This window comes from Planococcus citri, chromosome 1 (assembly GCF_950023065.1).
Source record: "Planococcus citri chromosome 1, ihPlaCitr1.1, whole genome shotgun sequence".
Classification (NCBI taxonomy): domain Eukaryota; kingdom Metazoa; phylum Arthropoda; class Insecta; order Hemiptera; family Pseudococcidae; genus Planococcus; species Planococcus citri.
Window position 1 is genome coordinate 28,088,162 of NC_088677.1, and position 23,597 is coordinate 28,111,758.

General features: G+C 32.8%; 3 protein-coding genes across 6 annotated transcripts in view; 1 reads left to right on the plus strand and 2 right to left on the minus strand.

Moving 5' to 3' along the window:
* The window catches only part of LOC135831202 (uncharacterized), a 572,431-nt gene that overhangs the window by 278,432 nt on the left and 270,402 nt on the right, over nt 1–23,597 (plus strand). The window lies entirely within an intron of this gene.
* Nucleotides 1,099–10,178, minus strand: LOC135831201 (dystroglycan 1-like). Its single transcript, XM_065343506.1, has 16 exons — nt 9,943–10,178; nt 9,445–9,687; nt 8,048–8,248; nt 6,254–6,382; nt 6,056–6,172; nt 5,811–5,966; nt 5,516–5,740; nt 5,323–5,439; nt 5,012–5,247; nt 4,794–4,934; nt 4,369–4,711; nt 3,909–4,142; nt 3,656–3,826; nt 3,254–3,583; nt 2,910–3,181; nt 1,099–2,837 (listed from the first exon to the last, which is right to left on the minus strand). The coding sequence occupies exons 2-16, from the start codon at nt 9,658–9,660 to the stop codon at nt 2,507–2,509; spliced, it is 3,219 nt and encodes a 1,072-aa protein (XP_065199578.1). The 5' UTR covers nt 9,661–9,687; nt 9,943–10,178; the 3' UTR covers nt 1,099–2,506.
* On the minus strand, nt 11,110–22,801 carry LOC135831205 (zinc finger protein ubi-d4-like). Its single transcript, XM_065343514.1, has 9 exons — nt 22,516–22,801; nt 22,329–22,438; nt 21,982–22,259; nt 21,736–21,906; nt 21,554–21,635; nt 21,120–21,446; nt 13,033–13,286; nt 12,775–12,928; nt 11,110–12,692 (listed from the first exon to the last, which is right to left on the minus strand). Exons 1-9 carry the CDS (start codon nt 22,575–22,577, stop codon nt 12,451–12,453), a joined length of 1,680 nt encoding a protein of 559 aa, XP_065199586.1. The 5' UTR covers nt 22,578–22,801; the 3' UTR covers nt 11,110–12,450.

Sequence of the window (23,597 nt, forward strand, 5' to 3'; positions counted from 1 at the left end):
ACTGCCTGCGACAACCGTTTACCTACCAAATCCAACACCAGCAGTGACGACTGGCGATTCATTTCAAATCAAAATATCGATTATTTCGTCCGTGGTCACTTTACTCCCGTTGGTTAAATGACCTCATATTACAATTAAGAATCTCGCCGCGGGCTAAAAAGGTATTATAGGTACTACAGGTTACAGGAAATTACTATTAAACCGCCGCCGCGCCGAAGGAATTTATTTAAATGTATCACGAAAATATCCCACTATTATACCTACTTGGTTTGGTGAATAAAGCGAAACGAGTTTTAAACGATATGTGAAAAAGATGTTTAAACAAGTCCGATGTATTATTTTCTGCTGTCTTCAAATGTGTGAGAGGAACAGTGTTATGGTTTTTTCTTAATTATACTTTGGTTCTTCGTAGATAGGTATTGGAACTTGAGCGAATATTTTTATTTTATTCCACTTCCACTTGATGTAGTCTACAGATCAGTATGACAAACAGAATCAAGTTGGCTTGCATTTTTGCGATGACCCAAACAATTCAGTTTGCTTTTGGTAGATACTTGATAAAGGATCTAAAATGACAGGAAAAACGTTAAATTCACAGTATGTAAAAAAATGAATACTGCTTCAAAAAATGAACAAATTTTGTCATGGTCATTTTTTTCTCAAACTAAAATTTAAAAAGTTTTTAAAGCTCACCAATTTTTGATTTTCTAAAAATTTCATTTTTATAATTTTCGAGTTCCAAAAACTTTTTAAATTTTAGAGTTGAAAAAAAAGACGATCATGCATTCATTTTTTTCATCGCGATTTTTTGAAATTAAAAATCATTTGAAGCCCCTTCAATTTGCAAGTTGGGCAAAAACAAAAAAAATCATAATAAGTAATTTTGTTCATTTTTCAAAGTACTATCGACCCCATGTTCAAAATTGGATTTTGGCTTTTAGATTTTGAAAACGTATTTTGCCCCTTCAATTTTCAAAGCAGGCAACTTGTTTATCTTACACATCTAGTGAATTGCCTAATTTGATTTCGTTTCACGATTTGCCATCGCTGGCTTTATTCGCTATTATTTTTTGTTCGCTTACAAAACTTCCAACAACATATTTTTCAAAAATTTTTATTACACTTTTTAAAAATTTGATCTGATTTAATAAATAATTCAATGACTACTACAATCAACCGCTGTGAGAGAGTTAAGGGGAACTACAATAGGAAGACTTACATAAACTCAGTTGCAACATAATTACATTGATCAACATGATAAAAACATAATATCAAGCAGTGAGTTACGATTGTTTCTTTAGAACGCTGATATGCCTTAGATATGTTCATAATACTTTAACAATAATCAATAATAAAATAAATTCTTCATTTATCTTATAAAAATGCAACTGCATAGATATTTTAAATTATTCATAAGCACGTGAATTTTTGGGATATGTAAAATTACTTGGTATGTAGTGTAGAATGTAGATCACATAATAAATTAAAAAAATTATTGTTTTCTCAAATCACACTAACAAAATAAAACAAAACAACCTACAAAGATATCCGAGTTAACTTAAAAACAAAAAAAAAGAAATGAAATGCACCGAAGTTCAATTATCGTTTACCAAATTCCAAGAATAAGTTACTAAATTTCATAATATTTAACATCTACATATATAAAACAAAAGGAAACTATTTAGTTCCAACATTTTAACACATAAGACTCACAAATCAAATTATAAAAATAACGAAACATCGATTCACAATAATATAAAATGAACACGTAAAAAAATCGTTACAATTACAAAAGAGATAGTCAAAAAAAAGAAACAAATACTTACAAAGTAGTTAGTCAAAAAAAAAAAAAAGAGAAACAAAATACAATATAAATGACTACTTTAAAACCAAAAATTAAAATTAAAAGAAAATAGTCGAAGTAAAAAATAAAAAAAAATAGTCGATAAAAAATAATTGAAATACAAGGACCAATAATATAAAACAACCGCAATCTTTGAAATACTGTCGCAAACACAAGGACCGATATAATACAATAATTGCAATCTTTGAAATACTGTCGAAAAATCAAGGAACGAATTAAATAACTGAGGAGCGATATTCCAAAGTGCCCTTAGTCCATTTTTTTTGAATTGCGTTAGAAAAAAAAGTGTTCCTAAACGCATTTTGTCCATTTTTATTCAAATTTTTTTTTAGCGGTATCTGAAGGATGAAATGTATAGCTACACTCCTACATCATAAATCCACCCAAATAAAGTTTTAAACTCGCCCGAATAGCCAATTTAACAGATTAAAAATTAAATTTTAAAAAATGGACAGGGCGTTTTGGAATATCGCTCTTCAACTGTTTGAATGTTAGAGAATAAACGTTCTACAAATGAACGTTTTTCGAAAGGAATTTAAAAAGTTCATAAATAGGTACCTTAATATAATAAATGGTTAAAAGAATGCAATAATCTAAGTATATAGAACAGGAAACAAAAAAGCGCTATAAGTTTGAGGAATATTATTGTGGAACATAAGGAGGTGGTTTTCGGTAAATAGGCGTTGGTTTGGAGCGACCGTTGCGTTCCATGCTACGGGAATAAGTTCCGCTTCCTTGTTGACGCGACGAGTCATCAAAATCGGATAATAAAGCGGTCGTGGCAACAGGAGGGACTTTATTATAATCAGGAGGTGGAAGAGGTGGTTTTTCTTCTTTTAATATAATGGGACTTTTATTAGTGGGTTCCAGGCGTTCTTCCAGTTCGTCTTGGAATATAACAGGAATGCCTTTATTGCGATACGTTCTTTTTTCGTCATCGCCCAGAGTCCATTTTGCAGTTCTGTGTTGACGTCTGTAATATTGAATAAAATGTTTAAACGATAAATAAAATCAGCAGAGAATAGTTAGGTTGAAAATGGCATACCTATATAATACGCAAGCGATCAGGCTGGCAACCAGTATCATAACGATGATAATGGCTATTGGAAGGACTGAGTTGACGAAAATAATGTTATCAAAAATGATAGCATGTATTTCTTGAGATCCGGTGTTGACTTCAGGCGGTTCGATATGATGTTCTGTTAAGCTACCTTCACAAATACCAGTGGGAGAGATATCTATGGAAACAGCTTCGAAGTCTGGCTTTAAAATTTCGTTCACTTCGGTTACCAATTTCATTTCGTCCGTTAAAAGAACCTGTAACAAAAACAAATTACCGTGAAAATGGAAATTATTTTTTAAAAAAATAGAGAGAACAAAATAACTCACTTTTCTCAACTTGGTGATTTCTGGTTCATCACAGTCATTGAATGGTAATGATTTATTATGCCATGTAATAATGAGAGAATTTGACGATAAAGAATCAGGAGAATATCCGCTAATTACAATAGATGAGGTGTTTTTATCGTCAAATAATTTGGCCAGTTTTTCTACAAATATTCTCTTTAAAGTTTGTGATTTGATAAAATCGTCGTACGATTTTTTAAGTTTCATTCTGAACTCCACGTTGAAATTATTTTTGGCAGCTGGCTGAACGACTACTTCAATAACGTGCCTGACTTTCATACTTTCGGTGTCTTCTTTATTGTCATTACATACCTATAAAAATGTTAAAAATTAGATATTATCTCGACCATTAATTTCGAATTGGTATTTAAAAAAGTATTGTACCAATTGATATTTAACAGATCCGACATTATTAGACATAGGTAAACCATAGAATTCTTGATTAGTTGTATCAAATTGCAACCAATTATCAGCATTGATCGGTTGATTGTCCATAGTGTATACATTCAACTTCAAGTTACGACCATTTGGTTCGTCAGCATCGAAAAACGTGTCCTTGAAAAGTGAAATTTTCAAAATTACTTAACATACTAAAAGTGGGTGTATCACTTGAGCTATTAAAAAAACTATAAATTACCTCAGGAACTCTGAATACCATCAATTCGCCTACAGTAGCGGTGATATTATCGATTCTATTGCGAAGAATTGGTAGGAAATTGTTTCTTTCTGCCATAGGAAGACGTGGAGGTGGTATTTCATTACAAAGTGTGATTCCCCGCCAAGTTAATTTTTCGACGATGATGCCATTTCCTTCGAAAGCAAGATAAACAAGTTTTTGAACATCCATACTCGAAGATCCGTTGTTTAATACCTGTAAAAATGATTTTTAAGAATTATTTTCAAAGTAAATAGCATAAATTATTGTTTATGATGGCGGTAAACACATCAGAGGACTTTCAACGGAAATAAAACCAAAATTCTGTTTCCAATATAGAACATCTAAATTTTTTGGTAGAATTAGTCCACAGATACTCTACAATACATCCATTATAAACAATATTTAAAGCGATTTAAAAAGAATATAAAAATTCACTAACATTGATTAAATTCATGATCGTTTTATTATCGCAGTGATCTCTGGGTAACGTCGTGTTGGCCCAAGTGAGGACAAACGGATTGCAAGTGACATTACGAATGGTCATTTTTCCATAGTCTGCATCCTTATACAATTCGGATACTATATTCAATACTTCAAATAGCATAGGCACTGTTAAATTTTGATTTTCGTGCAACTTGAAATGGAGGGAAATTTCAAAATTGATGGTACGAGCATTTTGTGGATGTTGCACGTTTACAATTATGCTCGTGTTAACGCCCATATTATCCGAATCGATCGCTTCCAATATCAGCTCGTGTTTTGAAATTGTATCCAAAGAGGTGCTGAAACAAAAAATTAAAAAAAGAATAAAATTGTCCAGCTCAATGAATTGATACAGAGGAAATTACATACAACTCGACTCACAAAATATGTAATTCTTGAGTATCAGTTAAATGAATCCACGGCGCATATACAACACATTCCTCGGGTTTGTAGAGTTTCAAAGTAAGATTGCGTGTGTTTCCGTCTTCGGCATCGATAAAAATATCTTCAGGAATTGACATTCTGTAAAAATAACGTAGAATTCGAGAAATATTTTCTTTTCTTTTTTCTATTTACGTCATCGGTAACAAAGAAATTACTTGAGAGGCTTTCCAGCTTCGACGACGATTTGTTCCATATTACGTTTAACTTGTGGAGGGTAACGTTTTGGTAATTGAGTTGTGCTCTTTTCAGTACTAACAACATTTGTAGTTGAAACATTAGGAGGTGGCGAATCCAGGTTATCTTGCATTCCTCGTTCATCAACACCAGCCGAATAGTTTTGCTTGGTCCAGTTGATCAGGAGGTCATCCGAATCCGAGTTGTCTATGGCTTCCTGCAATAAACATAGATGATTTAATATAAATTGACTTCTGAAGCAATCAACTGTTTTTAATGTATTTTTTAATACCGTCGTGTCTTCATCATTATCCGGTTGCTCAGATGGTAACGAAAAACTCGTCGAGTTTGGACTAATATCAAGTTTAGACAAGGTTTGATTCATAATAACGCTATCGGTAATTGGTTTCTGAAAACAAAAATAAAGTCGGACTTAATTAGTATTTCTTCTTTCTTCGTATAAATTGTATTCGAGCAAATGCAACCTTATTTGAAGGTGGTTTAGATGTTTCAAGTCCGTGTTGATACAGCCGGGTATTAGTTATTTCAGGATACACAGGAGATGCTGAACTGGGTAAAATGTTTTCAGATTGAGCATTATCTTCATCCAGTTCAGGCTCATCATCAACTTCATCGTCTTCATCTGCATCGTCATCTAAACCAGCATCGTCTTTATCATCTTCTTTTAGATGATTATCCTTTTGTTCGGCCTGCAATTGAGAAAAAAATAGATCTAGGTTCACGAAATCGAGTTGCCATTAATTTTTTTACACTACTTACATGTCTTCGTGTTCTGAAAGGATTGAAGCTAGAAGCAATCTGCCAACGTAAGATAGGCAATTGTAATTGTTCAGCTAAGGTGCCATCTTTCATGTACTTCTCAACTAACTCTACTATTTGCAATTTCTCTGCCCAGATCTTCTCTTTGCAGCCAATCTAAAAATTATTCGAACGAGAAAATTGAAAACATAACGATAAATCACTATCAAAGACTTAAAGCCAACAGAAATAGAAAATAAACATACCTGCCAGGTAATGACTGATGTATTTTGTTCCTTATTTTCATTAACTTCGTTACCAAATACCGACGTTTCTGAATTACTTTCCAAGTTTCCTTTTGAATTTAAAAATAGAAGCGTATTCTGAAAAAAATATGTATTTTTTACACTGAAAATATTTAGTAAACCGTATCTAGGTTGATTCACCTTGGAAATTCAACTTACCACAGGTAAATGCAAATATTTTGCCAAATTTCTCAATGCAAGTATTTTTTGCGTAGGCGTGATATTGTCGAAATTTTTATTAATGACGAGAGTAATCATCATCACTCCTTCGCCTTTTTTACATTTTCTCTGTAAAACAAAATAGAAGAGGGGGTGAATTAAATTATTGGATTGACAGGGCTTGGTTATTAATTCTACAATTTTGTTTATTGAAGATAGGTAGGTACCTACAAAAATCTTGATCTTTTCAGAGTGAATAATTTGCGAAAGTACTCAAACATTTTTAAAAAATTCTTTTCCAATTCCAATTGGCTAAAGTTCATTTTTAGCGTTTTGTTTTTCAAAGCCTCACCTTTTGCTAAAATTGTCACAAAGTCTACCTTTTTGCCAAAAATAACAAAAAATATCTCACCTTTTGTCAAAATTTCCAAAAAGTCTCATTTCTTGCTAAAAATAGTCACTTTTTCAAAAAAATTCCAAAAACAATTATTTTTGTTCTCTGAAAATTACTCATAAGTCCCACTTTTTTTTGCAGAGTCACTTTTTAACCAAATTCTCAACAAGGATTATGCCAAAAGAAGTTTAAAATTCTGTTGTTTTTTTTTGGAAAAAATCCCAAAAAGTTTCATTTTGTTTTCCAAAAATTGTCCAAAAGTCATACTTATTGCCAAAAGTTTATAAGCTTTTCAGCAACTAAAAAATTTCATTTTTCCACCAAAAATTACAAACAAAAATTTTTTTATGAAAAAAATTGTTGCCAAAAAATGTAATTTTTTAGTCAATAATTCCAAAAATACATGATTTGTGCTAAAATTGTCAAATTTGAACTTCTCAATTTTTTTCAAGAAATTATCCAAAATCCTCGCTTAGGTAGGTGTTTGCCAGAAATAATTGCTATAAAAAGCGTCACTTTTTTGCCAATAATTTCCAAAAAGTCCTGCTTTTTGTGGAAAATGTCTAATTCCTTTTCGCCAAAAATTGTCAAAAATTCTCGCTTTGTTATGAATAGAATTTCTTAAGTTATATTTTTTTTTGAAAAAAAAAAAAATTCCCAAGTTTCACTTCTTTTTATTTATCCTGAAGTCTTGCTTTTTTGCCAGAACCAAATAGTCGGAAAACCATTCCTTTTGCTAAAATTACCAGTCTCGTTTAATTTGGCCAAAAATTTCTGTTTTTTTTTTTTTTTTTTCAGAAATTGCAAGTCTTTATTTTGTTGCCGAAAATTGTCAAAAAAGTATCGATTTTGCATCAAAATGTTTCAAAATGATCCAAATTTTAAAATTTAAAATGAGAACAATGAGAACATTTCAATTCGTAATGTTCTGTTTTTTTGTAATTTCTTTTCTACGTTAGACCCATTCAATGGTTAGACCGTTAAGCTCGCGTTTCGTCACTTTTTTGGTTACTTGAATTACTTTTTTTCTTTTTTTTTTTTTAGAAAAAATTGAGTACGAACCCTGAATTAATTCTGGTAAATATTTTGCATGCATTTACACTCAAAATAGACACGATAAAGGATATAAAACCTCAAACTACAGTAAAAAGCAATAAACGGGCTATTAAATATCGTAAAAATTATTAATTTTCGTTTATATTTAGCAATTTGTATAAAAAGTCTCTCCGCAGTAAAACAAATAGGTCAAAAAATTTACAATAAACGATTGAAAAATAACAAACAATTATAAAATAATTGTTTGATCAAGCGCCAAATGTTTAAGTTGAAATTAATAGCACAGGGATACTTATGTGTAAAGGAGCCCATAAGACGTATACTTTCTAAAGAATTTTAATTACCTTATTATTAGTGTCAGATTCCCATAAAGGGTAAACTTCAACCACAAACATATCACTGACAGATTGTCCTTTATTATCGTAAGCTTTCACATTTATTCTAGTATCTCCGACATCATTTATTGACGGTACTCCTTCAAGCACTGCGGTTTTTTTATCGAAAATCATCCAATTTGGTAATGTGGAATTTTTTTCACCAACCACCTGTAAAGCATTATACGAATATTAGGTATCTATCTATACATTATCTACATTCAACATTACATTGCACAATAATGCAGAACTGGTATCGATATTGGTATAATTGAAACATGGGTACAATTTTATTTTTATTTGTCATTCGGTAGATTTCCCCACGTATAATTTCCAAAACGTCTGTTTGCAATTGAAAAATCGCGTAAATCCAGTTGAACAACATTACAGGAGACGCCAAAACAGGTTTTTGTAATATATTTTGGGTTTAAAAATAGTACATTACTACGATCACTACCCCCTATATCTATATGTAATTTAAATTAATATTCAAGAGATGTAATTCCACTTCCTTCCTGTAAGCCAATAATGGGTAAAATCTGTGAAGAACCTTATCTTACACCAGCGATAAATGTATCTAAGTATCATAAATTCCGGGTAATGTACTACATACATCAACACATCAATTATCTCTCATGTTAATTACACATGTATTTCGATACCTAGTGTAAATAGGTAAACAGAAAATATTATCGAAAATGGAAATTTATGAGCTTCGCCATAGACGGTTTACATTCTCTAATATATCATTCTACGTAATCTTGACTTTATGAGTCACCGATAGGAATGACTGAACGTTTCTATACAATTCAGTCAAGTGTTTCGAGTTACTTTTTATCGAAATGAGAAGGATAGGCTTTAGCAACGAGTTAAAGAAAGGAATGTTATGCATTCAGAAACACAAAACAGTCTCATAATTTCAATATTTACGAACGTACTGTAACTCTCCTTGAAAATTAGCATAAATATTCTGATTTGGAACAACAAAAACGTTTGGCAAAGAGATCAAAACGTAAAACATTTCTCTATTAATATTGTATTTCGACTTTCGAGCAAATACAACATATTTTCCAATTCAACGTTCAGTAAGTAACAACGTGAGACGGTGTTACTTTGGGAGTGATCAAACTTCGATTATCAAAGCATTATTTTCTGCAAAAAAGTATCGCTGAATTCAATTACTAATTTTTCATTATCTGATAATATTTTACGGTCATTGCATTCTGGTTCAAGTTCAGCGCTAATTTTCAAATTAATCAAGCTATATCGAAATGAGAAATTTTATCAGTGGAATGAAACGTTCGTTAATCGTTTTATACTGATAGGCAATGAAAAGGAAATACGAACGATGTTACGTTTAAACTTACATCGTAGTATAGAATGGTCCCTTTGAATGCATCATTGGGAACCTTGTAGTAAAAAAGTTTTCCAACTGAGGTGGTTACATCTTGAATTCCCCAAAATTTACGAAGCATTTGATCGGGTGATTGAAGAAATTCGTCATCGTATACGTCTTCATGTTGAAACTGTCCCGGTTTCACCAAAATACCAAGTAGAACTACGAAGAGGGCGAATTTCAGCATTCTTGAAGCTTATCTAAGTATGCACACCTGAAATGCAATCGTATAAAATATCAATAATTCGTATCTAAAATTGAAAAAATTATAGCAAAGCGGTAATGTATTTTGAATAAATATAACTAATCGAACAATTATCGAAAAATATAGACGTAGGGTGATAAAAAATATACTTTTTAAAAAAGCGTGAAAACTGAAAAAAAAATGCATTCTGCTGTAAACTTTATCACTAAGCCGGGCGTCAACTTCTATATTTAAAATAAGGTTAAATAAACTAAACCAACTTACTATTTATAGTACTAGTAACGAAATAAAAAACAGTCATCGTATAAACATTAATCATTTAAAGAAATTCACGATTTTTTCAAACCATACTGCACAATTTTAACCAAACACAAAACCTGGAAACGAACTTCGACCTCAACAACAGGCGTTACCTCATTCCGCCAAACGAACACAGATGGTACTGAATAGTTGGTGTTCGAACGTTCGTATAAGCGACTACATAGTACATACGAACAGATGGAAAAGAAAATATACACGTATTTAAACAAGGACAGATGCACTATAAACGTAAAATGAAGGGAGATGAAAATACTCGAGCATCTGCGGGCTAAATCCGTATTTACCACGACTCGTTTTTGACTCAACCCTCATCATGATTTTACTACGAAGCTCAACTTCAAATCTACCTACTTGGGAATTTTTTAAATGTCATCTTCGAATTTCTACTTCTCATGTAAACAAAAACAACGCAGAAGAAATCATCGAAGAACAAACGAGCATCGATTCGAGTAGTTTTAATACTACAGATGGAACAGATTTATTGATCAACAGCATTGTGAGAGAAAATTCCTCTGAAATAATAAATGCAGCGAGTAACTAGAGATGTATAAAATCTAAATACATATAAAATAAGTTAGGTACCTATTGGATGTAGATGGGTTGAGGTAGGTGATGGGATAAATACTTTCAGTCAAGATTCTAATTTTCTCAATAGTAGTATCGTAATAGTTTCAAATTTGAAATAGGTACCTTCTATCCTGCCATATTAAAAAAGTTACTACTTATTCGAAATTTCAAATTATAATTTTTCTTTTACAGTAGAATTTCCAGTAAATGAGTGAAAAAAGATGAAATGAAATGAAATTGTAACCATAATTTTTGCCACAATATTTTGACGTGAACAAAAAAGATTCCCTTGCAAAATAAGAGCATCGTTTGAAGTGTAGATGAAATTTTGATTTTTTTTTTCATTTTTGATGCAAATTTGATGTTTAAAAATTCGCCAAAATTCATAAAAAGGTACTTTAGCACCCGAAATTTTGACTAATGAACAATGATATACTTTTGCATGTTCTTTTGATACAGCTTTAACCGGTTCAAAGCAAACTGAGATACTTCCCTTACAAGCTCTCAAGAACTACAAGTTTTTCAATAAAAAAATATTAAAAATCAAACTTCAAACTCAATTTAATCACAATGCAATCTTTATCTTTATTATTTATAAAACTAAATTACACAATTCAATCGCACAAATACTAAATAAAAAAAAAACTCTGATATTTAAAATCAGATTAAAAACACAAAGGGAAAACAATCTTAATCATAATTACGTTCCTGAGTCGCATTACTTGCTGCGACGAGAATGGTTCAAACTAAATTTTGTACCTTAATAATCGTTACACAAGTACAGATTATTTTTTTCAAAAAAAAAAAAAAATTATCAACTTTCAGAAGTTTAGAAACGTTACAAAAAAACACAGTCCAGTATCCAAAATTCATTTTGCAGTTGACCATGGCTCAATTTGCAATTTCGGAACTGCTCTAGAATCAGGCTACAGACGATTTTGGAATGTTTATTTCCACGTTTAATGAGAATGGAAAAAGTACCGATTATATTTTTTAAATGCTTCTGGAGAGTATAGAGAATAATTTCTGTTAGTGATCGAGGTAACAAAATAATTTTAAAATGATCAATTTCAATTGGGCATATATCTCGATAATAATTCATAAATTGATACAAAATATAATCAGAGTTCAAACGTACAGGTGAGTAATTTTGCCAATTTATTCAAATTTGGTTATTGGAGATACGTATACTGCCAATTAAGCCCAACCATAGATTAATTTATAACATAGACGACTAAAAACCCAAATTTGCACACTATTTTGACTTTTGACAAAAAAAAAGCTAGTTTTTGAAATGGTTTTGGAGGTAATTCAAAGATAGTGTTGATACGACATGGCAATTGGCATTTAGGAAAGAACGGGGATAGGAAGTCGTTGCGCAGTGCACGTTGAGCATTACAGGGGAACAGGAAGGAATTCGTTGCGCAGGCGCCATGACATGCGCGAGCATCAAGCTGTACCACGCAGGTCAGGAAGGATCTTGTTGCGCAGGAGCAAGACTAATAAATACGTATGTACATAATATGGTATGTACTGTACTTGTCAACTGATTCATAGTATATAAATTAATCTATGGCATAACTAAAAATCACATTCGAGGATCACAACATCAATTACTAAACAATCGGAGAATCCACTAAATTTTTAAAAAATACCGAGTAAAAGTACAGTAATTTCTTATTATAGGTAACAGAATCAGAGACTGAAAACAAAATAACAAATGAGGGGAACCTGGAGTATCTTAAAACCTAAATAAATGCTTCACCAGAAAAGAAAACAAAATAATGCATTTCAGAAGCGTCACACATAAATAGATAAACATAACACCTGTAGACTTTCTTCAAAACATAACTAACGAGGGGAAGGGAATGGAGAAGCCAAGTTTTACTTCGAATGGAACTCCTCGATACATAATTTGCAACTCCAAGACCCTTCGGGAGGTGCTGATAATGGAGGAGCCAAACAATACATGTGATAACCTCTGTCGCAATCGTCGCAGAACAACAGCTGATCATCGTTATCAGAAGTGCCACAAATCGAGCAACATTTACATTCGATACACTGCCAGCGGTATTTCCTCACTGATATGATCATATTCGGCGTAAATTGCAGACACGTTGGATGACCTGATAAGAATAGGGAAAAAAACTTTGTTCAAAAAAAAGTTTCCACATTGAAAGTGAAAATAAAATGAATAGCTATACTGACCAGAGCGTCCACAATCAGAACATGATACGAGTTCTTCAGGCTGACCAGATTTCTTGTTAGATTCTTCATTGCCCAAGCAAAAATCACAATACGGTGATGGATTTGCTTTCCCTTTTTCATTTCCTACTTTCAATACTGAAGCTGAAGACGAATTCTATGAACACATTAACAAAAATTAATAAACATCTGAATAATGCAGGAAGACAAAAAACATACCTCTCATAAAAAATTTGACTTTTCACTGTTTTTTTTTCTTACCTTGGACATATATTCTTTTCCAGCCGACTCAGATGATGATTCATCTTCAGGATTAGCACCCGGTGGTATACGAGATGACATACCAGGTGCTCCTGGATGCTCGTTGTTATGTGGCTGAGATGCATTAGCCATCTGCGGAAGCATCACTTGTGGCTGTGGATAACGAGACATTTTCTTCGGATTGTTAGGACCTTGTCCTGGAACTGGACCTGGACCTGGACCAGGGACGGGACCAGCACCTGCGTTCGATGATCCTATCGAAATTTACAAAATGAACAGCATTTTTAAATCAAAGTATCGAGCAAACGAAGCAAACACAAAATGGAGAATATTTGAAATCATTTTCAGGTCACATTTTGAAACCACAATTTTTGAAAAATTTTCTCGGAGAAACTGATAATTTGAGACATTAATTCTCAACAGAATCATAATAATTGAATATAAAATCCAAGCATCCTAAATCTTCTTCCAAAACAAATTTTATGGGATATGTATAATTTTTTTTAAATTTCCCCACCACTCTTGAGAACGATAAAAAATAAGCATGCAATACACAATTAACAATAACAACAACGATTACCGCGCAAACATTTATTTCGACACAAAAACGAGATTAAAATTCACCTAAAACACAATTATTCAATAATAGTTAGAAAATATTCCCAAAAAGAAAGAAAGAAAATGATACAACAAAACAGATAAATGAAAACATAACCAAAATATAAAATTGGTCCATAGATAAGGCAATGTGTATTGGGGCATCGAACCTTCTCGTATCAATTTTTTTTCTTCAAATTCCATCAAAAACACACATCCCCATTAAAACAAACAACAACAAAATCATTCAAAAAAATTACCTAAATAAAACGACTAAAACAAAAACGATATTTTTTCTCTTCGCCTTCGCGTACCATTTAAAATATTTAAATATCACAAATTGAAAATTTCCATCTCATTTTATCACAATATTCGAAACAATTTTTTAGCCAATATAACAAAAATATTTTCGATACACTTAACAAAAAAAATCAGCTCATCGTGAGTGAGGAGAAAAGTTTAGCTCATGATTTCATTGGAATTGAAAATTACATTTAAATGGTAAGTATTATATATGCTACCAAAATTACAATAGAGTCGAACTCCCACACATTAGAATGACTAGTTTTATAATTACAGCCCTTTTTTTAAAAAACGAATTATTCGTTTTTTTTTGTTTTGGTGAAGACCAACACTTTTAACATGCTCAATAAACACACCTTTCAATGGTAATTCGACTCGATTTTTAACAAGTCCATAAAACAGAGAGAAAAAAAGAAGAAAAACAAACAAAAAGAGACTTACATAATAATTTAACAGACCAATTTACCTATACAATGTATCTGCCTATAAGATAGTAATGCGAATAATTAAATTATCTACGTACAACTTTATTATTTTATGTAGCACAAAATCGACTTCTAAAACAGATAGTCCACTTTTGAAAAAAAAAAAGTCTCCTATAATTTCAGCTAATTTTTCATGTAGCTGCGGGACTAATTTAGAAATACCGCAATCAGGAGGGTGAATGAGAAAGGAACTAAGTCTTTGCGGTTGCGCAACAGGTTGCTGCAGCTGAATGATGCGCATGCGCATTTCATTGAAAACGTTGTCACGCAATGCGCATGCCGCATTGAACAAATTCACGCAGCAACAGAATTCTGCGCATGCGCACTTCAAACTTTATTAACGATCTTTATCAAAACTAAGGAAAAAGGAGTCATTGCGCAGCACACTATTATGCTTCGTTAGCGCAATCTCATTTAAAATTAAGGAGCTTGATTTTTTCATTTGTTTGGTGGACTGCCTGTTTGTACAAGTTAATCTATGATTTGCTGATACAAATTACTAGCAAGGTAGTATAATATTCAATAATATACCAAATCCCAGAGTTGGCGCGATTCCAGGAGCTTGAGAATCGGATTCCAAATGGTGTGATTCCACAAAATTTTGAGTCCCGATTCCGCTTATCAGATTCGCCAGATATAGGAATCCGAATCCGAATCGTAATTTTCGATTCCGATTCCTTTCGCGACTCCGATTCAGATTCCACTCACGACTCATCTTAGGATCCTCTCACGACTCCAACCAGATTCCTCTCACGACTCCAGCCAGATTCCCATCACAACTCCTTAAATTTCATAAAAATGAAGCATTGAAGATGAAATGAACATTCTAACAAACATGAGTAAATAAATATAAAGGCTCGTCTGTACTGGTACCTAATTAAAAAAGCAAGAAATAAAATAAATTGAAAAATGAAAATACATTCTGTTGTTCTGTAGCTGTATTTTGTTTTTCAATGAATTCAGGAATATTACAAATAATATCTGTAAATGTAAGATAGAAATAAATTCTACTTATTCCACTGATTTTTCAATTCAGCAGTTTCACACATATTCGAAAAAATGATGCTTTTTTCATTCACATTATTTGTTGAAGAATCCCCCCTCCCCCCCCAAAAAACCAATAAATCTTTGTCAGTTTCGGAAAAACTGGAAAAAGCGAGAATTTTTGTCAAAAATCAAAATTGAATGATCGATAATTTTAGCAAAATGCAAAACTTTTTGGCAATTAAATTATTAATTGCAAAATATGACGTTCTTTATCTTTGGTAATTTTTTTGAAAATTTATCAAATTCAATTCTGTTTCTGTTCATTCATTTATCTGATTGCCAATTCTGAAATATGAGTCTTTTGAAGTAAGGACCAACCAAATTACTCACAGAAAACCATTTTATTAATGCCTAATTAATTATTAATTCATTTTGTTAACAAAATAAAAAACAGCATGAAATTGTTTACAAGTTACATTACAACAAAGATCTAAAGTTCATTGTTATTGTACATAAAATTTCTCGTAGAATCAGCTACAGCAAGTGATGGTGAGGATTAAGTGAATCACAAATTAACATTCTTTACTTTTTTTTATAAGTATTTCGTTACCATATTTTTTTTCTTGTGATTTTTTATGTAGGTAGTCATTGAATTATAAAATACATACTCATACATACTCAAGTTACAGTTATCATGAATAATTATTATGCCACATATGCTCCGCAGACCTATACAGTCCAGTACACATACAGATTTGTTGCGTTTTCTGCGTGGAAAAAAATTGAAGGATCCACCCCCCTCGAGAGGGAGCCATGTACTGTAGCTGATTCTACGAGAAATTTTATGTACAATAACAATGAACTTATGTAATTTTCCCATAGCAATGAAACCAACATCACGAAAATAACTTTATTTCAAAAATTGTGAAAATTGAGGGGGGCTGAGGGGCTCTGGAGAGGGGTAGGTGAGTGTAGCAGAAAATCGGAGATCATATTCGTGCTCAGCGGTATCGAATCATATGAAAACAACACCAACATCATCAAAATAACTATATTTCGAAAATCGTGAAAATTGAGGGGGGCTGAGGGGCTGTGGAGAGGGGTAGGTGAGTGTAGCAGAAAATCTGAGGTCATATTCGTGCTCAGCGGTATCGAATCATATGAAAACGATACCCTACTCATTGATAGTTATTTTTTTCAAAATTCCCATTTCACCCCCCACCCCCCTACGATACATTATTCCAAGTTTTCACCACGGCGCACCAAAGCAAAAATTTCTAATATAGTATATGATGTTTGGGGGCCAAAAATACATCCAAAAAACGTGTTTACAAAATTGTACCTCGCAATCTTGATTGTTAATAGGCATAAAAAAATGAAAAAAACGCCATTTTGAGGGGTAAATTTGAGGGGAGGGGGTTGAAAATTTTTGTGTGAATACCTATCAAGGATATACATAACTTCCAGAAAAATTTTCAAAATCGGTTGAAATGGGGCTGAGAAAAGTGCTACTGAAATTTCAAAAAAGGGGGCTCCGCAAAAAGGGTAGGGGGTGTGGATCTGAAATTTTTTGCGCAGAGGTTTCTCTATGGTACCCACCTTTCATGTTAAACGCTTTTGGGGACCATTTCACCCCTCTTAGGCGCCTATAGCCCTTATGTATTTTTTGGGGAACCCCCTTTTTGGAATGGTTGTGGTTCCACCCCCCTTGGGGGTAGAAAGAAAGTTGATATATCACTAGATCGGAAATTTGACGTAGATTCTTATCCGACCACCTATTTCTCGCTAAAATGCAATGCGGGGGAGAAAATTGCAAAAAACTGGTTTTGGGGGCTTAGATCCACAATAGGGGAGAACGCACACCAGGGACGACCGGGGACTCATCGGATTCGTGTTCAGCACAAAAAAATGGACCAGTATACCAAAATTCAGCTTTCTCCCCCATTTTTCCCAATGGAATGCTATTTTTCCTGGACTATTGTGCTTTTCAATTGAATTTGGGTGATTTCGTTCATTGTGAGAGTCTAGAGAATCGTAATGAGGAGTCGTGAGAATCGTAATGAGGAGTCGTGAGAATTGTAATATCGGAGTCGCGAGAATCGAAATATCGGAGTCGCGAGAATCGAAATATCGGAGTCGCGAGAATCAAATTACCGGAATCGCGAATCATATTACATTTGCGATTCCTGCTTGAAAAGAGTCAGATTTCACATTTTTCGATTCATCTGTCAGGTGAATCGAAAATGGAATCCGATTCCGGAATCGGATTCATGCGATTCTCACGACTCCTTAAAAAAATCGGAATCGCGCCATCTCTGCCAAATCCTATGTATACCTTAATTCAAATTTCAAACTCCACATTAGACATAATGGTATCATTTATATAACAATGAAAATAATGAATTAAAAAAAAAATATGTATAATATGAACACATCACCGTTACCTTCCTTTAAAATTTTAGTTCATCTTCGCCCGTTAAAAAGTTTTTCTCTTGAAATCACCTCCAATTTTTCAAAATCAATTTCTTATTTCTTGATCATTACAGTACACCTACCCTTGGCAATTTACCTTTAGTTATATCTTCCATATAATTCTGAAGTGCTTGAAAATGAAACAATATTTTTATTTTTTTTTAAAGCCAGATTTTCTCCAATTTTTTTTCTTTTGTAAATTCTATCGGTATTTTATTATTCTCCCCTCCCCCTGTAATCACAAAACAAGAGAGCTTCAAAGTTAACAACCAATAACAAATTGCAATTTTTGATTCGTTGGTGCTGAGAACAACCCTCCTCAACCCTCCCCCTCGTGTTCATCCCGTTAGCTTAGAGCTCTTGTCAATGACTTTCAATAAGTACCTTCTTACAGGTAGATAGATGAAACATTAAATTAAAAGGGAAAAAAGGTCTAAAAATTGGACTACAACTAAAATAGTAACAAGATATTATGCTGAGATACGAAACCAGTCTCATATCCCAACAAATAATAATTAAATAAAATCGACTAATTGAGAAAAAAAACAAAATCAAACAACAATAACAGCTATAAAAAGACAAGAAAATCAATAGTATAGAAAAATTATCATTTTTTTTGTTTCTAGGTGGCGTGAAAGTTTAAATTTGAAAGTTTCTTCTTGTTATCTTTAAATAAGTTGCAGCGGTATGTGTGCTAAAATATTCTCAGAATTGTGTATATCCGTTCTCTCAATTAGTAGTTTTCATTCCTTCAGGCATCCTGCGAGTTACCTTTATTAAAGAGAACAAAGAAAATAGAATATAAAATTGGCTTTATTTCTAATAACACGTACACAGAGGAACGCATCCACACTCGCTAAAGAAAAAAAAATACAAAAATAACACTTCCATTTCTCATCCCATTTTTTCAAATATTTACAAAAAATCCCAGGTAATTGGTTAGAAAATTTTTCAAGTTGATACGTACGCGTCTGTGAAAACCTTGGATTTATTTTCTACCACCAAAGTAGAAATACAAATCTTAAGAAACAAAAGAAAGGAAAAAAAAGGATTAAAAAAATGTGACGGAGAAGGAAAAAAATCAATTATGTTTAAGGTAAAAATTTTAGACGTACAACAAGTCGTACGTCAATAAAAATCTAATTGGCTTAATAAATTATTCATTTGGTTGATGAAAAAAAAATGCAGATAAGTAGGCATAGCAGGTAACCCCTCTCTTAAAATTATTCGTTAGTTTTCAATTGTTCACATTCGCGTATCATAAACAATTTCGCCCTAACAAAGAAAATGTCTAGAGATTTCAAAATGCACCCGTTAATTTTAAAGATTTCCTGTAATTTACTCAGAATTATGTCCTCAAGTGCTCTTGTAATACATGGAAAAATGCTGAATCTCATTCTGTAAGTTTTCTCTCTGAAGCTACAGTGATCTAGGGAGTGTCTTCAATAAACTCAACTGTGAAATGTTTCACACAGTAAATGTCATTTCACATCAAGCATAATTTTTGAAAAACTCACACAAAGCCAAATTTTCATGCCCTACTCAATAATGAATACGCAAACACACAAAATATCAGAGACCGAATCACAATTCTGACTTTTTAAATCATACCGCTGCTGAGAATGAAAAATGCACAATGCACGCTCAAGAAAAAGAAAATTAATACCACACACTATCGTATTCTTGTTTCACAATTGAAAACTATTCTGGTATACTATATGGATACTTAAATCACAGGTTATTAGTAATTACTAAAGCTATATTAATACACTAGGGGTGTCATCTCAGAGAAATGATCATGCAGCACAATTGATCCAATTATATCTTCATTTGAAAAAAGAGACGTCATTCACTGGCAGCAGCACTATTAAATTTGTATCCCAGGTAGAATGTTTGTTTAATTGATACAAAGCGAATTCTTCTTATTCAAATGACTGATTTTATTGCCTCAATCATGGAACAACATTTGACGTTGATGATGTTTGAAGATATCGATCAGAAAATTCAAACATTCATTGGCTGTGAGTGCTTCAGAATATCCAGAAAACAACTGATCATTCAATTAACTGGTGCAAATGACTACTTGAAGAAAGTAATCTTCCAGTGATCTTCTGATTCAAGAGGAATGTTTGATCAAACAATCAACAAGTAGAATATTTCTTGCTTTTCTAATTTCAGAAAATTAGAAGATTGAACCCAGACCACTGAAAGCCAGTGTTCAGCAAATTTATTTTATTGGGACTTCGCTTTTTAGAAAACAGCATTATTGGATACGTTGTTGTCTAGTTTCCTAATTGTAGGGGCTGAGTTATGTTCACACGAATAAATTTGTTTTCAATGTTTCTATGCAATTTCATTTGCATTACTCAAGAGCCATGATTGGTAGAGAAGAGAGCTTTGTGTCCCTTAAATAGCAAATTTTGTCAAGAATTTTTCTATGAAACTGATCATAATGGTAGTTGTTCAAGAAGGTCTACGCAAGACAGAATAACTGCAGAAAAATGATAAAATTCTCCAACGTGCGCCCGCTTAGGAGGCCTAGAATCCTAACTCATCACTTTGCGAGTTCACATTTAAAAAAATGATTCGCAAAAATCAATTTGTCTTTGAACATCCTCACATAGCTTGTCAATCTTCAATTCTTCATCACTAAAAAAATCTTTAAAACACTGATGATTCATTTCTGAAAAAATTCTTGATTGAAAATGTCATCACCTGTCCAGTCGGTGGCACATTTTTCGTAGTTTTAGTTCTAATTACTATCATTCTTGAAAATATTCTCCATATTTTTTAGATTTTCCATCAATGCATTTCTCAACGTAAATCGATGATTAACTCCACGTTTCTGATTCGATGATTGCGTAAATCACAAATCCATGATCACCATCTACCCTTAATGATATTATCTTTACAATAATTAATTATTTACGTAATTATGAAAAATAATTGTAAAAGTGTTCGAACTAACCCGCCACAAATTCAAACGACTAATTCGAAAAAATTAATAAAAATATTGCGGTTTTCACAACGCAAACGTCAACTCAAAAATTTCCAACCTTAAAAAATACTCCTTAAATAGAAAAAATATTCTGGTAAAACACGCGATAATTCCTAAACAAAAATTTCTACCTAAGGAAATATTTTCAAAAGAAACTCGAGCACCTTCACCGCATACCATACGACTTAATATTCATCTAGGTACCAAATACAAAGTCAAAATTGAGAAAAATATTCATCACGTACCTGGAGCAGCATGCAAGAAGGTCAAATAGCTGTCCTGGAATTTGCCCCAACCGCCTGGACCTTGGCCGGCATCTGGATGAGGTGGCATATGCATAGGAGGACCGGCATTCATCGGCATAGGTGGCCCGCCACCTGGTCCAACTCCCATAGGATTCTCTTTCGACATAGCCAGTACGTTCGGTGGCGGTATTTTGCCATCTCGAGACATACTAGGTGATCCTGGTGCTCCTTCTAAGCTACCTTCGTCTTCTTGGGTTGCCTTATCTTTATGCGAATGGGTGTAGTGGTAAGTAAGTCCGGGACGTGTTTTGTATCGTGCTCCACAAACTGTAATGGAATCAAAAAAATAAAATTATGGAATTCCATCGCATGCGCAGTTAAAGCGCCTCAATAATTAGATGAATACACGAGTGCGTACTCTTTCAATAACTTACTATCGCAATTATAAGGTTTATCCGAATCAACGCTATAATCTGGAGTGTAATTAATTCCTCTTCGGCGGCCTCTTCCGAAACCCTTAAATAATTTCAATATTAGTTAGTTTTTTGCCTTTTAAAATAAAAGCTTAATCTGAGTAACTAAAAATGATTTAATAGCGAAATCAAATCTAGAATACCTTGGTGCCTCTTCGCATCGGGGAATCGGAGACGCCGCCTCGGGAGTTTTTTGTCGACCGTCGTTTACGTTTTTTAGCATAAGTATCCTCGTAATCGTAATCAGAGTCGGGATCAGGTTCATCGTATCCTTCAATTTCTTGCATTTCAATATCATCGTAATACCAAGCATCCTGAAAAAAAGATACCTAATCTTTCAGAATACGTTCTCAAAAAAACTGTATCAACACAAAACTAGATGATTATACCTTCGAAACCGGATCATCTTTCGAAGAACCTCCGCCAAGACTATCTTTACTATCTTCGTTCAAAATAACAGAAGTATTTTCGGCACTGTTGATAACATGGCTATCTCCTGTTTCTAAATCTCCGTTTTCTTTGCGTTTCGGTTGAAGGAAATGCATTAAATACTGACGACGTTTCTTCCTCCATCGCTTCGCTGGATAGGAGAAAACTTGACCATCTTGCAATCCAGGCATTCGTTGGCGGTCGCTCATAAATAAATTAGAATGGTTTTGAGCCACGCCTAGAGAAAAATTAATACACATAGAGAAGTTCTTCGAGACGACTGATCGACTCTCGTAAAGTTTCATACCTGTTTGGGCATCCAAGAATGGCATTCGAAGCTTCCTCTCTATACATAATCTGGTATTATACGTGGCCGAATTTTCTATCATTTCACGATATGCTGCATCTTGCATGAACCTACGTAATATTATTTCAGTAGTACATGAGCAATAAATTAAAATTAGTGAAATTGAATAGAGGTAAAATTTACTTACGTTTCGATATTATTCAATACCGAATTAGTATTTGGGGTAGTCTGAACCTCACACGCAGCCATGTTGTGAGGTAGACAGATTTCAAGATGTAAAGAAACCGAGGTAAATCGCTCTTCACAAAGTTCACATTACTTCTCGCATGATTAACGAAGCACTGGCCATAAATTCATCATGATTCGGGTCGCAATAATTATGAAAAATAACAGAAAATCAGAAATAAATAAAATAACAAATAACAAAAGGATCAGGTGTTGAGATGTGTTATGTGATTTACTGGCAAACATGCATTTGTGTGCAGCATAATCTTGCGACGATCCGCAAAGTTTTCGGAAGTTTTCGACAATGTTCGTCAGACTTGAAAAAATGTATCTACTTACGTATTGAGAAAAAGGTACCTAATCAAAAATAGGAAATACATGGAAAATGTACGTATTTTTAAAAAATTTTGTTTACGTAAGTCTGTACTAAGTCTGTACCTAAGGCTAAAAATGAAATGATGAATATTAAAATCATGCACATTGTGAACAAATTGAAACTGAGAAAAAAAGAGTTTGAATGTCCAAGTACCTAAACCTAGCTGTCCTAGCAACATGCTACATTTTACATTTATTTAATTATTTTAAAAATTGTTGCATAGAAATTGAATTAGAAATTTAAATTTAAAAATATTTATTCAAAGCATTTTACCTATTCATTATTTTCAATTTTGTTAAATTCTTTCAAAGAGTAAGGTATTTTTTTTTCTCGAAAAAATGAAAGTCGAAACTATCTTTTTGAGAAAAAAAATGAAAAATAGCATATGTGTAAGTTCGTATAAATATATAATAAAATACATTTATGAAAATTACAAAAACTTTTGGTTATAGCTTGTAGCCTTATTTTTTAATTTGACTATGTTAAATAATACTTAATTTACCTAGTAGGTATAGGCTTCGATTTGAAAATGAAATGACTAATGGTCGAATTCTGCTGTGTGAATTTCTTCTTCGTTCTTCGGTTACTTACCTAATACTTTCTAGTTTTTACTTCCCTTATTACATTGATTATAGCATTAGGTAGCATTACTAAATTCTAAATAATAC